The sequence below is a fragment of the Anomaloglossus baeobatrachus genome, chromosome 1, assembly GCF_048569485.1.
Source record: "Anomaloglossus baeobatrachus isolate aAnoBae1 chromosome 1, aAnoBae1.hap1, whole genome shotgun sequence".
Lineage (NCBI taxonomy): Eukaryota > Metazoa > Chordata > Amphibia > Anura > Aromobatidae > Anomaloglossus > Anomaloglossus baeobatrachus.
In genome coordinates, this window is record NC_134353.1 from 40,442,515 (window position 1) to 40,455,393 (window position 12,879).

General features: G+C 46.6%; 1 protein-coding gene and 1 long non-coding RNA gene across 2 annotated transcripts in view; one reads left to right on the forward strand and one right to left on the reverse strand.

The window, feature by feature from the left end:
* Nucleotides 1-12,879, forward strand: part of LOC142275941 (uncharacterized) — a 127,333-nt gene that overhangs the window by 52,933 nt on the left and 61,521 nt on the right. Inside the window, exons 2-3 of the long non-coding RNA XR_012739541.1 lie at nt 8,201-8,239; nt 10,595-10,732. This is a non-coding gene — a long non-coding RNA (uncharacterized LOC142275941). The remainder of the gene's footprint in view (nt 1-8,200; nt 8,240-10,594; nt 10,733-12,879) is intronic.
* LOC142275777 (progonadoliberin-2) overlaps nt 713-12,879 on the reverse strand; it is a 40,246-nt gene continuing 28,079 nt past the window's right edge. The window contains exons 3-5 of the mRNA XM_075332590.1: nt 10,246-10,418; nt 7,777-7,860; nt 713-1,051 (exon numbers count right to left, since the gene is read on the reverse strand). Coding sequence (XP_075188705.1) covers nt 1,016-1,051; nt 7,777-7,860; nt 10,246-10,383 — 258 coding nt within the window. The 5' untranslated portion in view covers nt 10,384-10,418 and the 3' untranslated portion in view covers nt 713-1,015. The remainder of the gene's footprint in view (nt 1,052-7,776; nt 7,861-10,245; nt 10,419-12,879) is intronic.

Consider the following 12,879-nt stretch of genomic DNA (forward strand, 5'->3'; position numbering starts at 1 on the left):
CTGCACTAGAAGGAGCTGCAGGACACATTGACATTGCTAGAGAGAGCTGCAGGAAAGCACAGGCACCATTAGAGGGAGCTGTGGGTCATATCTTTTCCACCAGAGGGAGCTGTAGAACACACGGGCACCACTAGTGGTAGCACAAGGACACATGAGCGGCACTAGAGAGAGCTGCAGGACACCACAGGCACCACTAGAGGGAGCTGCAAGACGCAACATGTACCACTAGAGGGAGCTGCAGGACACACGGGCACCGCTAGAGGGAGCTGCAGGACACACGGGCACCACTAGAGGGAGCTGTAGGTTCAGACCTTGTACCTCCTGCTCTGCCCAGTATATAACTCATGTGTCCAGTAGGTGGTGGTAGTGACTTTATTACTGGGCTGGGAGGAGCAGTGGGCAAGGAGAGGAGTATAATCTTATTACTATATAACCCTTTTACTTCCATTTATTTCGCTTTTGGGACTGTTCGATGCAAAATAAACATTTTCAGCGCCCTTTTGATTTGGGATTCATCTGTTCAGTCCGAATTTAATTTTATTTGCCAATTGGACCAAATTGGACACATTTTAGTTATGTGGCCCTGAAGTAGGCATGAAGGGGACCCCTCAGCATATCAGGAGCTCCATAGTAACATATGTGCATTCGGCTCCCCCTGGTGGCGGACAGGAGGCGTGCGCAGAGACAAATGCCGGACACCGGGATTACCTGGATGAGGACTTTATTTGCAATGTCCCATTATTAACCCCCTCAGCGCCATCTACAGCGAAATGCATACGAAATTATTTACGAAAATTTCAGGAAAATGGAGACGTGTGAGAAAACACAGGAGATCTTTTGGGACGAATACTGGATCCTAGAGAACGGCGGTGGAGGAGGAATGTCCCGTAAATCCTGGACAGACATAAAAGGTGGCTATCCGTGCCCAGGACGGTGCCCAAAAGGTGTGGGGGGATGGTAAGAGGCACAGCAGGAGTCCGGGGCCAAACCTGGGGCGTAATAACATTATAGCGGGTCACTTCTTCTGCAGCTGTCTCGCCAGTACATCCGCCTGTAAGAAAGCAAGAGGGTGCAGGGTCAGGATACACAGGCGCGGGGTCATGTACAATTTTTTTACTTTGCAATTTGTTTTTTTTTATCACAGCATGCATCTGATGGGTTAAATTATTTTAGATTTTCATATATTTAACTTTTTCTGGACTTTTTTTTTTGTATTGGGAAAGGGACAGTTCAAACTTTATTTTCTTATTTTTTTTATATTCTTAAAAATTGATAATTATACTTTGTTGTTTTTTTTAGTCCCCCTGTGATAACCTGTACAGTTCAGCATTGCTCTGTATAGTGGATGTAATGATCCATAGGTGGCTCTGGTCGCTGCTGTTACAGGCAGCTGCTGGCATCCACCCTGTATGGGGGCATACGCGGCTCTTGAGTCCGCTCCTTACACCTGCACCCCCCTGCATGCGCTGTCCATGTGCATCATATTGGGTCTAAAAGTCTCGTCATTCTGAATTAAACCCTTTCCGAAATAAGGCGTCCTATTTCTAGTCCCCGTGTATGGCGCAGGCTCAGGAGCCGTCTTACACAGCTGGCATCTGACTGTAACTGCAGTAACAGGAGCTAGATCAGATCACTGCTGTTCACCCATTTAAATGCGGTTATCAATCATTGAGAACAGCATTTAAATAGCACAAATGTCTAGGCAATCACTGGGAGCTGATGAGTTTTCTGAAGCCCCCCATAGCATGCTGAAGCCCCCTCGTGGCCGCCATCTTTGTCCTCCTCATATTAAGCTGAACCAAGCTTTATATGAGAACATTATTCTGTCTTTAACTCCCTTGGACAAGTGTAAATGTATATATAAAACTCTGAAACACTCTTCTGTACTGTGTATATATATATATATATATATATATATATACAGTGCCTACAAGTAGTCTTCAACCTCCTGCAGATTTAGCAGGTTTGATAAGATGCAAATAAGTTAGAGGCTGCAAACTTCAAACAAGAGCAGGATTTATTAACAGATGCATAAATCTTACAAACCAACAAGTTATGTTGCTCAGTTAAATTTTAATAAATTTTCAACATAAAAGTGTGGGTCAATTATTATTCAACCCCTAGGTTTAATATTTTGTGGAATAACCCTTGTTTGCAATTACAGCTAATAATCGTCTTTTATAAGACCTGATCAGGCCGGCACAGGTCTCTGGAGTTATCTTGGCCCACTCCTCCATGCAGATCTTCTCCAAGTTATCTAGGTTCTTTGGGTGTCTCATGTGGACTTTAATCTTGAGCTCCTTCCACAAGTTTTCAATTGGGTTAAGGTCAGGAGACTGACTAGATCACTGCAACACCTTGATTTTTTCCCTCTTGAACCAGGCCTTGGTTTTCATGGCTGTGTGCTTTGGGTCGTTGTCTTGTTGGAAGATGAAATGACGACCCATCTTAACATCCTTGATGGAGGAGCGGAGGTTCTTGGCCAAAATCTCCAGGTAGGCCGTGCTATCCATCTTCCCATGGATGCGGACCAGATGGCCAGGCCCCTTGGCTGAGAAACAGCCCCACATCATGATGCTGCCACCACCATGCTTGACTGTAGGGATGGCATTCTTGGGGTCGTATGCAGTGCCATCCAGTCTCCAAACGTCACGTGTGTGGTTGGCACCAAAGATCTCGATCTTGGTCTCATCAGACCAGAGAACCTTGAACCAGTCTGTCTCAGAGTCCTCCAAGTGATCATGATCATGAGCAAACTGTAGACGAGCCTTGACATGACGCTTTGAAAGTAAAGGTACCTTACGGGCTCGTCTGGAATGGAGACCATTGCGGTGGAGTACGTTACTTATGGTATTGACTGAAACCAATGTCCCCACTGCCATGAGATCTTCCCGGAGCTCCTTCCTTGTTGTCCTTGGGTTAGCCTTGACTCTTCGGACAAGCCTGGCCTCGGCACGGGTGAAAACTTTCAAAGGCTGTCCAGGCCGTGGAAGGCTTAGGGTATGTGCGCACGTTGCTTTTTACCTGCTTTTTTGCTGCTTTTTCTTCTGCGCTGTTTAATGCCAAAATGGATGTGTTCTTCTATTCAAGCAAAGTCTATGGGAATTTGGGTTTCTTGTTCACACTATGTTGTTCAAAATGCTGCCTTTTTGAGGCAGAACTTTGGTCAAAAACTCAGCTTTTCAAAGAAGCAACATGTCAATTGTTTTTGCCATTTGGGTTTTGCACTGCAAAGCTGAGTTTTTGACCAAAGTTCTGCCACAAAAAGGCAGCATTTTGAACAACATAGTGTGAACAAGAAACCCAAATTCCCATAGACTTTGCTTGAATAGAAGAACACATCCATTTTGGCATTAAACAGCGCAGAAGAAAAAGCAGCAAAAAAGCAGGTAAAAAGCAGGTAAAAAGCAACGTGCGCACATACCCTAACAGTAGTTCCATAAGCCTTCCACTTCCGGATGATGCTCCCAACAGTGGAGACAGGTAGGCCCAACTCCTTGGAAAGGGTTTTGTACCCCTTGCCAGCCTTGTGACCCTCCACGATCTTGTCTCTGATGGCCTTGGAATGCTCCTTTGTCTTTCCCATGTTGACCAAGTATGAGTGCTGTTCACAAGTTTGGGGAGGGTCTTAATTAGTCAGAAAAGGCTGGAAAAAGAGATAATTAATCCAAACATGTGAAGCTCATTGTTCTTTGTGCCTGAAATACTTCTTAATACTTTAGGGGAACCAAACAGAATTCTGGTGGTTTGAGGGGTTGAATAATAAATGACCCTCTGAATAAACTTTTCACAATTTAAAAAAAAAAAAAAAAAAAAAAGAAATAACATTCTTTTTTGCTGCATTTCACACTTCCAGGCTGATCTACAGTCCAAATGTCACAATGCCAAGTTAATTCCGAATGTGTAAACCTGCTAAATCTGCAGGGGGTTGAATACTACTTGTAGGCACTGTATATATATATATATATATATATATATATATATATATATATATATATATACACAGTACAGATCAAAAGTTTGGACACACCTTCTCATTCTAAAGCGGGCTTTACACGCTGCAATCTCGCTATCGAGATCGCGATCGTACCCGCCCCCGTCGGTTGTGCGACATGGGCAAATCGCTGCCCGTGGCGTACAACCTCACTTACCCTCATCAAATGGACTTGCCAGCCCTGTAACGTCACTCAGGCTGACAAACCACCTCCTTTCTAAGGGGGCGGTTCGTGCAGCGTCATAGCGACATCACATGGCAGCCGTCCAATAGAAGCGGAGGGGCAGAGATGAGCGGGACGTAACATCCCGCCCACCTCCTTCCTTCCTCATTGCCGGTGGAGGCAGGTAAGGAGATGTTCATCGCTCGTGCGGTGTCATACATAGCGATGTGCGCTGCCGCAGGAATGAGGAACAACATCGCTAATAAGCAGAAAACGTTTTTTTTGTTTCAGGACGACCTCTCCGCGGCAAACGATTTTGACCGTTTTTGCGATCGTTTAAAGTCGCTCATAAGTGTCACACACTGCGATCTCGTTAATGACGCCGGATGTGCGTCACAAACACCGTGACCCCGACGATAATTCATTAACGATGTCGCAGCGTGTAAAGCCCGCTAAAGAGTTTTCTTTATTTTCATGACTGAAAATTGTAGATTCACATTGAAGGCATCAAAACTATGAATTAACACATGTGGAATGAAATACTTAACAAAAAAGTGTGAAACAACTGAAAATATGTCTTATATTCTAGGTTCTTCAAAGTAGCCACCTTTTGCTTTGATTACTGCTTTGCACACTCTTGGCATTCTCTTGATGAGCTTCAAGAGGTAGTCACCGGAAATGGTCTTCCAACAGTCTTGAAGGAGTTCCCAGAGATGCTTAGCACTTCTTGGCCCTTTTGCCTTCACTCTGCGGTCCAGCTCACCCCCAAACCATCTCAATTGGGTTCAGGTCTGGTGACTGTGGAGACCAGGTCATCTGGCGTAGCACCCCATCACTCTCCTTCTTAGTCAAATAGCCCTTACACAGCCTGGAGGTGTGTTTGGGGTCATTGTCCTGTTGAAAAATAAATGATGGTCCAACTAAACGCAAACCGGATGGAATAGCACGCCGCTGCAAGATGCTGTGGTAGCCATGCTGGTTCTGTATGCCTTCAATTTTGAATAAATCCCCAACAGTGTCACCAGCAAAGCACCCCCCACACCATCACACCTCCTCCTCCATGCTTCACGGTAGGAACCAGCCATGTAGAGTCCATCCGTTCACCTTTTCTACAAAGACAAGGTGGTTGGATCCAAAGATCTCAAATTTGGACTCATCAGACCAAAGCACAGATTTCCACTGGTCTAATGTCCATTCCTTGTGTTCTTTAGCCCAAACAAGTCTCTTCTGCTTGTTGCCTGTCCTTAGCAGTGGTTTCCTAGCAGCTATTTTACCATGAAGGCTGCTGCACAAAGTCTCCTCTTAATAGTTGTTGTAGAGATGTGTCTGCTGCTAGACCTCTGTGTGGCATTGACCTGGTCTCTAATCTGAGCTGCTGTTAACCTGCGATTAACTTATCCTCCGCAGCAGAGGTGATTCTTGCTCTTGGTCTTCCTTTCCTGGGGCGGTCCTCATGTGAGACAGTTTCTTTGCAGTGTTTGATGGTTTTTGCCACTGCACTTGTGGACACTTTCAAAGTTTTCCCTATTTTTCAGGCTGACTGACCTTTATTTCTTAAAGTAATGATGACTTGTTTTTCTTTACTTAGAATTTGTATTATGGCAAGGAAAAAAAAGCTAACAGTCAATTCAGTAGGACTATGAGCTGTGTATCCACCAGACGTCTGCACAACACAACTGATGGACCCAACCCCATTTATAAGGCAAGAAATCCCACTTATTACACCTGACAGGGCACGTCTGTGAAGTGAAAACTATTTCCGGTGACTACCTCTTGAGCTCTCTTTCACACGTTCATGAGAAACCACGCACGTTTTTCATGGACGTGTCAGAGGTGCGCATTGCCCTCCGTGAGCCGTGTTTATTGCCTACGTGTGTTCTTCGTGTGTTATCCTTGTGTTATCCATGATAACACACGGACAACGGGAACTTTCAACTCACCTGTCCCTGGCGTCGCTGTCCGTGGTGCTGATCTTCGGTCTCCGGTCCTGCCGACTCCCCGCTGCTGTTGCTGCTTCCGGCCGCAGTGAAGTGAATATTCAATGAGCATAATGAGCGGCGGTCGGCAGCAAGTGACAGCAGCGGCAGAGACAGGAGGGCTGGAGAAGATTAGTAAAGTTTTTTTTTTTTTTCTCACAAACACATGTCTGTTCTCCGGTGCGTGTCACACGGAACTCATCCGTGTGGTCCGTTTGCATTACGTGTGACACGTTTGCGTTCCGTGTGACACCCATGATGCCGGAGAGAAAACGGACATGTTGCCGTGAGAAACACACGGACACACGTAAGTACGGAACAGACACACGTTCCGTGCGAAAATACTTACGTGTGTCCAAAACCATAGGAATACATAGGTCTACGTGTGTACGTGTCTCCGGTACGTGAGAAAACTGCCAAACACGTACCGGAGGCACGTATGTGTGAAAGAGGCCTTAAGCTTTTCAAGAGAATGCCAAGAGTGTGCAAAGCAGTAATCAAAGCAAAAGGTGGCTACTTTGAAGAATCTAGAATATAAGACATATTTTCAGATGTTTCACACTTTTTTGTTAAGTATTTCATTCCTCATGTGATAATTCATAGTTTTGATGCCTTCAATGTGAATCTACAATTTTTAGAGTCATGAAAATTAAGAAAACTCTTTGAATGAGAAGGTGTGTCCAAACTTTTGGTCCACATTTCTATATTTATATATATATATATATATATATATATATATATATACACACACACACACACACACATATACAGTATGTATATATATATATATATATATATATATATATATATATATATATATATAAAAATGTGGAAAAAGTCCAATATATTAAAATATATAAAATATAAGATTAATTAGTATGATATGTAAACATTGAAAAGAGAAAATAAACATTAAAGACTCCAGAAATGCAGTTTTGCTGCTCTTATCCTTACCTATAAATACAATACAAAAAAATTTAATGGAAAAATTAAATTGTAACCTGTCTCAAAAAAGGGTGACAAATTATTTATTTTTTTGTCCTTTTTTTTTTTAGAGCATTATTTTTGGTGTTTGGTGTCATTGTAATCATCCCAATCTAGAGAATCTTATCGCTTGGTTACTTTTATAAACACAATGAAAGCAGTAAAAATAAAACTTAAAAATAAAAACGCCATTCCGCCGTTTATTTCACCCCAGTTGTATTTGTTTTTCCATTTTGCAGTACATTAGGTGTGCTCTCACACTGCGTTCCTCTCCCTGTTTAGTGGTCCCATCGGGGCTTCCATCCGGACCCCCTGCAAAATGGGATTTGGACATAAGCGCTAACGGGGCTACTGACTATAATGGTGCAGACGGAGTCACCGTGTGTCTGCCGTGCACCAGGGGCTATACGCCTATTGGAGGCGGACCCCGAGACGCAGTATACTAAGTTTGGGTGTCCGCCTCCAATAGGCGTATACACCTAAAAATGGTGCACAACGGCTCTATATGTTGATGGAGATGTAAAAAAAAAAAATTGTGGCTCTTAGATAAAGAGGGGAAAAAAAAAATAAATATGCAGAATTGAAAATTGGCCACAAGCAGGAAGGATTTAGCAGGATTTGACGGCGTCTCTCCGGGATTCTCTGCCGCTGCTTCTCACCAATATGTTCTTTAGCAGGTTTTTCCTGGAGTTCCTGAGATAAGCGCACTCCTCTCCTTCACACAACTTAATTTCCTCTGAGATCTGAGGAGAAAATGGAGATTGTGTCATAAAGCAAAAGAACCAGAACTCAAAGCTGTGTGAGATTACAAAGAAACAGCGCCACTTATTGTGCACAGGCGGAGACCGGTATTACATCTCAGACATGGGAGCTCTTCTGTAATGGCTCCACTGTCTCCTCTTCTGCAGAGAAGGCAGGAGTATAAGTAGCTACTCCTTCACCCTTAGTGCTGGCCTAAGATCCATCTAGTGTTTTCTTAAAGATGCATAAATCAATAATACAGGCGAATATAAGAAACTTTGTAATATATCTTATCAGAGAAATACACTTTCTCCACTTATGAGCTGCTTCTTCTCTCCCCAGCTTTCTGCTCATTCACTCTGAAAATTGCATCTCTTTGAGGTAAGAGAACCTGAGAGAGGAACAGACAGAAGGTCAGTGGAGCTGGTTGTGTTTGTTTTACCCCATAGCTGAATTCACAGCTACACAGCGCAGTACTGCTGTATAATCTCCTCCATACTGCTGCTGATCCTGAGCTACATAGAGTCTAGTGCTGAATTCACAGCTACACAGCGCAGTACTGCTGTATAATGTCCTTCATGCTGCTGCTGATCCTGAGTGTGAGCTACATAGAGGCTAGTGCTGGATTCACAGCTGCACTGCTAAGTACTGCTGTATAATGTCCTCCATGCTGCTGCTGATCCTGAGCTACATAGAGTCTAGTGCTGGATTCACAGATACACTGCACAGTACTGCTGTATAATGTCCTCCATACAGCTGCTGATCCTGAGTGTGAGCTACATAGAGGCTAGTGCTGGATTCACAGCTGCACTGCTCAGTACTACTGTATAATGAATGTCCTCCATGCTGCTGCTGATCCTGAGCCACACCATTCTGCTCCTCTTGGCTGAGGCCTTCCACAGCCAGGGAAGAGATGGGGCGTGCACAGCACCCCAGAGGTCAGACTCACACCTATAGAACAGTGATCACCTATCCCGTGTATATGTAATCACTTATTAACATCAGAACATCCCCTTATAGAGCACCTCAACATGCCCCCCCCCCCCCCTCCCCGATACCTACATTTTATATATTAGCAACCAGTATCAGGAGGCGGCTGCCAAGACAAATAATGTGCAAATATCAAAAAATATCTTATAGAGATAAATATATATGTAATACTAATTGTAGATTTTGCTATTTGTAGATATTTCAAGTCCGAGACATTAGTTGTAGATAATACTGTTTTTATATAATAAATGTTATAGATCATATTGGTTTTAAATAATACAATTCATAGATAGTGCTGTCATCAATAATACCACTCAGAGTGTGGTGTGATGTAGTGTAGTACAGTGTTCTGCGGTGCGGTTGATTGCGGTGCGGTGCGATGTAATGTAGTACAGTGTGGTGTGGTGTGGTTGATTGTGGTGTAGTGCGGCTTAGTGTGGTGTGGTGCAGTGTAGTGTGGTGTAATACGGTGTAGTGTAGTGTAGTGTAGTGCGGTACGGTGTGTTGTGTGGTGTAGTATAGTGTATTGCAGTGTGTTGCAGTATGGTGCGTGTGATGTGATGCAGTGTGGTGTGGTGCTCTTTAGAGTGGTGTGATGCAGTGTGGTGTGGTGATGTGTAGTGTGGTGCGGTGCAGTGCGGTGTGGTGTGGTGATGTGTAGTGTGGTGTGGTGATGTTTAGTGTGGTGTGGTGATGTTTAGTGTGGTGTGGTGCTCTTTAGTGTGGTGTGATGCTGTTTAGTGTGGTGTGGTGCGGTTTAGTGTGGTGTGGTGCAGTGTGGTGTGGTGCTGTTTAGTGTGGTGTGGTGCAGTGTGGTGTGATGCAGTGTGGTGTGGTGATGTGTAGTGTGGTGCGGTGCAGTGCGGTTTGGTGTGGTGATGTGTAGTGTGGTGTGGTGATGTTTAGTGTGGTGTGGTGATGTTTAGTGTGGTGTGGTGCTCTTTAGTGTGGTGTGATGCTGTTTAGTGTGGTGTGGTGCGGTTTAGTGTGGTGTGGTGCGGTTTAGTGTGGTGTGGTGCAGTGTGGTGTGGTGCTGTTTAGTGTGGTGTGGTGCGGTTTAGTGTGGTGTGGTGATGTTTAGTGTGGTGTGATGCTGTTTAGTGTGGTGTGGTGCGGTTTAGTGTGGTGTGGTGCAGTGTGGTGTGGTGCTGTTTAGTGTGGTGTGGTGCAGTGTGGTGTGATGCAGTGTGGTGTGGTGATGTGTAGTGTGGTGCGGTGCAGTGCGGTTTGGTGTGGTGATGTGTAGTGTGGTGTGGTGATGTTTAGTGTGGTGTGGTGATGTTTAGTGTGGTGTGGTGCTCTTTAGTGTGGTGTGATGCTGTTTAGTGTGGTGTGGTGCGGTTTAGTGTGGTGTGGTGCGGTTTAGTGTGGTGTGGTGCAGTGTGCTGTGGCTGTACCTCTGGAGCAGCGGGCACGTCCAGCTCCCTCTTGCCACCTGGATACCAGCCATGGGACCAGTGCTGTCCGTGTGACAGCCGTGTACTGACAGCGAGCAGGGCGAGGAGGAGGAGGACCAGGCGGCTCGGGAAGGCCATGGGGTTGTCTATGGTCGCAGTTCACAGAACTGGGTCTGGGGAGAAATAAAATGGTGAGAGATGTTCTGTTACACAGTAAAGATGGTGGACGCAATACAGGCAGCCAGGGCCACAATATCTCCACACTGTGGGGAGAACAAATTTTGTCACACTCCTACATTTATTTATAAAGTCTCACAATATATCTTATGTTTTATCTTCTTTTATGCAGTGACGTCCCAGGCAGCCGGATATATTGACTTTTAATCAGAGGCGAAGCTGGGAGTTCAGCTCCGGGGGAACAAAACACCTGACTGGGCCCCAATCAAGTAACTGTGGTAACAACTATCGTGGCGCAGCCAAATCATAGGTACAGGGGAACCTCAGCAGATGACCGGGGTGGTACTGAGAGTAAATCTCTACACAAAGACCATCACCGATATCACCGCCATAGGCCACGGCCACGGCCACATGATCAGTATTTGGTCAGTATTTTACCTCAGTATTTGGAGACAAAACCAGGAGTGGGAGAATCAGAGGAAAAGTATAATAGAAACACGGGCACCCGCCTGCATTTATCACGCACTCCTGGTTTTGGGTACAAATACTGAGGTAAAAAAATCATCAAATATTGAAGGTGTGCACGAGGCCTTACTGCTGCGGTTACTATGGTCACTTCTACTACCATGGCTGCCATCACTGATGTGTCTGCAGCTACTGCTAAGAAAACTACAGCTCCCGCCCACTAACCTCCGCTCCCCGAAACTGCAAGTGTGGCCAGCGGATTTGCCTCCTGCGTATTTGCCCCTCATTTTTCCTGCCAAGAGATGTAGAAATGGTGCAGAAATTTCTGCACCAAATACTTTATGTCTGCACATAGCCTAATACTGCTGCTACTACAATTTGTATTGCTACTACTGCTAGTATTAATACTACTTCTCCTACTACTATTACTATTGCTGCCACTATTAGTCCTGCAATTACAGATAATGCTGCTATTAATACTAGTGCTGCTACCTTCTACTACTTCTATTAATACTGTTACTGCTATTACTATTATTAGTACTGCAACTATTCCTAGTGCAACTGTGGCGCCCTAGACTAGCCAGGTCGTCACAGGTAAGACACACACACCCCCACCCCCAGACAGTAACACTAGTCACACACAAAATCCTTGTTGCCTCCCTCCAGGGGCTGATGTCCACACCAGGTGGGGCGGAGCCAGGCGGTTGGCCCCGCCCACCAAGGAGTTCACAGGCCTGGAGGCAGGAAGAGTAGGCAGATAGAGTTTGGAGTTGAAAGTGAGAGGAATGACTCCTGGTGTCTGGGTCGGGCCCAGGCACTTACAGCAAGGTTGGCAGACGGTGGTGGCTGTCTGCAGGAGTGGTGAATTGACGCGGAACCGTAGGACCGGGGTTGGGCGGTGGCCCGCCGGTACCGAACCGGGGAGCGAAGTGAAGCCAGCACACACAGGCAGGGCCATCGGACCCTGACCAGGCTTGGAGCCGCCGTCAATAGTCAAATCCGAATGTGACAGGAACCCCCAGGGTTCCCTAACAACCAAGTCCCGATTGAAGGCAACCGCTCACACCGTGAGGATATACAGCCACCGCCACAGGCTAGAGATCCAAGGGCCAGCGCCTGCGGGCAAAACGGGCTCCTACGGCACCTATACACCAGGGAGCGGACTACCGTTGGGAAGCCATTGGAGTCAAAAATCACATAAAGGTGCAGGGAAAGACAGCCACCATCACCTGTCCGGGGAGAGACACTGCAGCCGGCTGAGGGACCCGTCCATCCAGCCGTTTGGTTTACCAGAGACTTTGTGCATCTGTTGCTGAGTGAGTACACCAGTGCCATGCGGCACCGCGCCGCGCTGTCCCTGCGACCCTGCACCTCACCAACACTGCCTCTCCGTCACACCACCGGGCCCCGGGACCACCAACCCCTACCCACGGAGGGGGAAAACAACATCCCAGCTGCTCCCTACCATCGCTCTCGGGATCCCCGTCACCAGCAGCGGTGGTGCCCATCTTCACGGCGTCACGGACTAAACCCCCAAACAAAACTACCCCTTTTCACTCACGGGCGAGGAGCGCCGCTCGAGTCCCCGGATCCGGCCCACCACTCGAGCCACCGAGCAGCAGCAGCGCCGGACCCGAGCATTAGCGAGCGCAGCGCCCCGCCGCCCGCGACAACTTGGCGTCACGAACAGGATCTTACCGTTCTACCGGCTGGTAGAAGTGCGCCTTGTAGCCCCCGCCGGCGGTGTCCGGCCGAAAAATTTCAGGTTCCGCCATCTTGGGCACGAAGATTTTCCCGCTCGAACGTCTTCTCGAGCAGAGGAGGTGCAAAAAGCAAAGACCCGCCCCTAAAGAGGGCGTGTTAAGAGAGTACCAAGGGGGGGGCGAAAACAAGATGTCTGCGGTCGACGGAGCCATTGGAGAAGCGGTGGTCGCAGCCGCAGCGGCACCCGCAGATGGAAATGGGCCAGCCCTTGCTCCGGCCGCAAGAGCA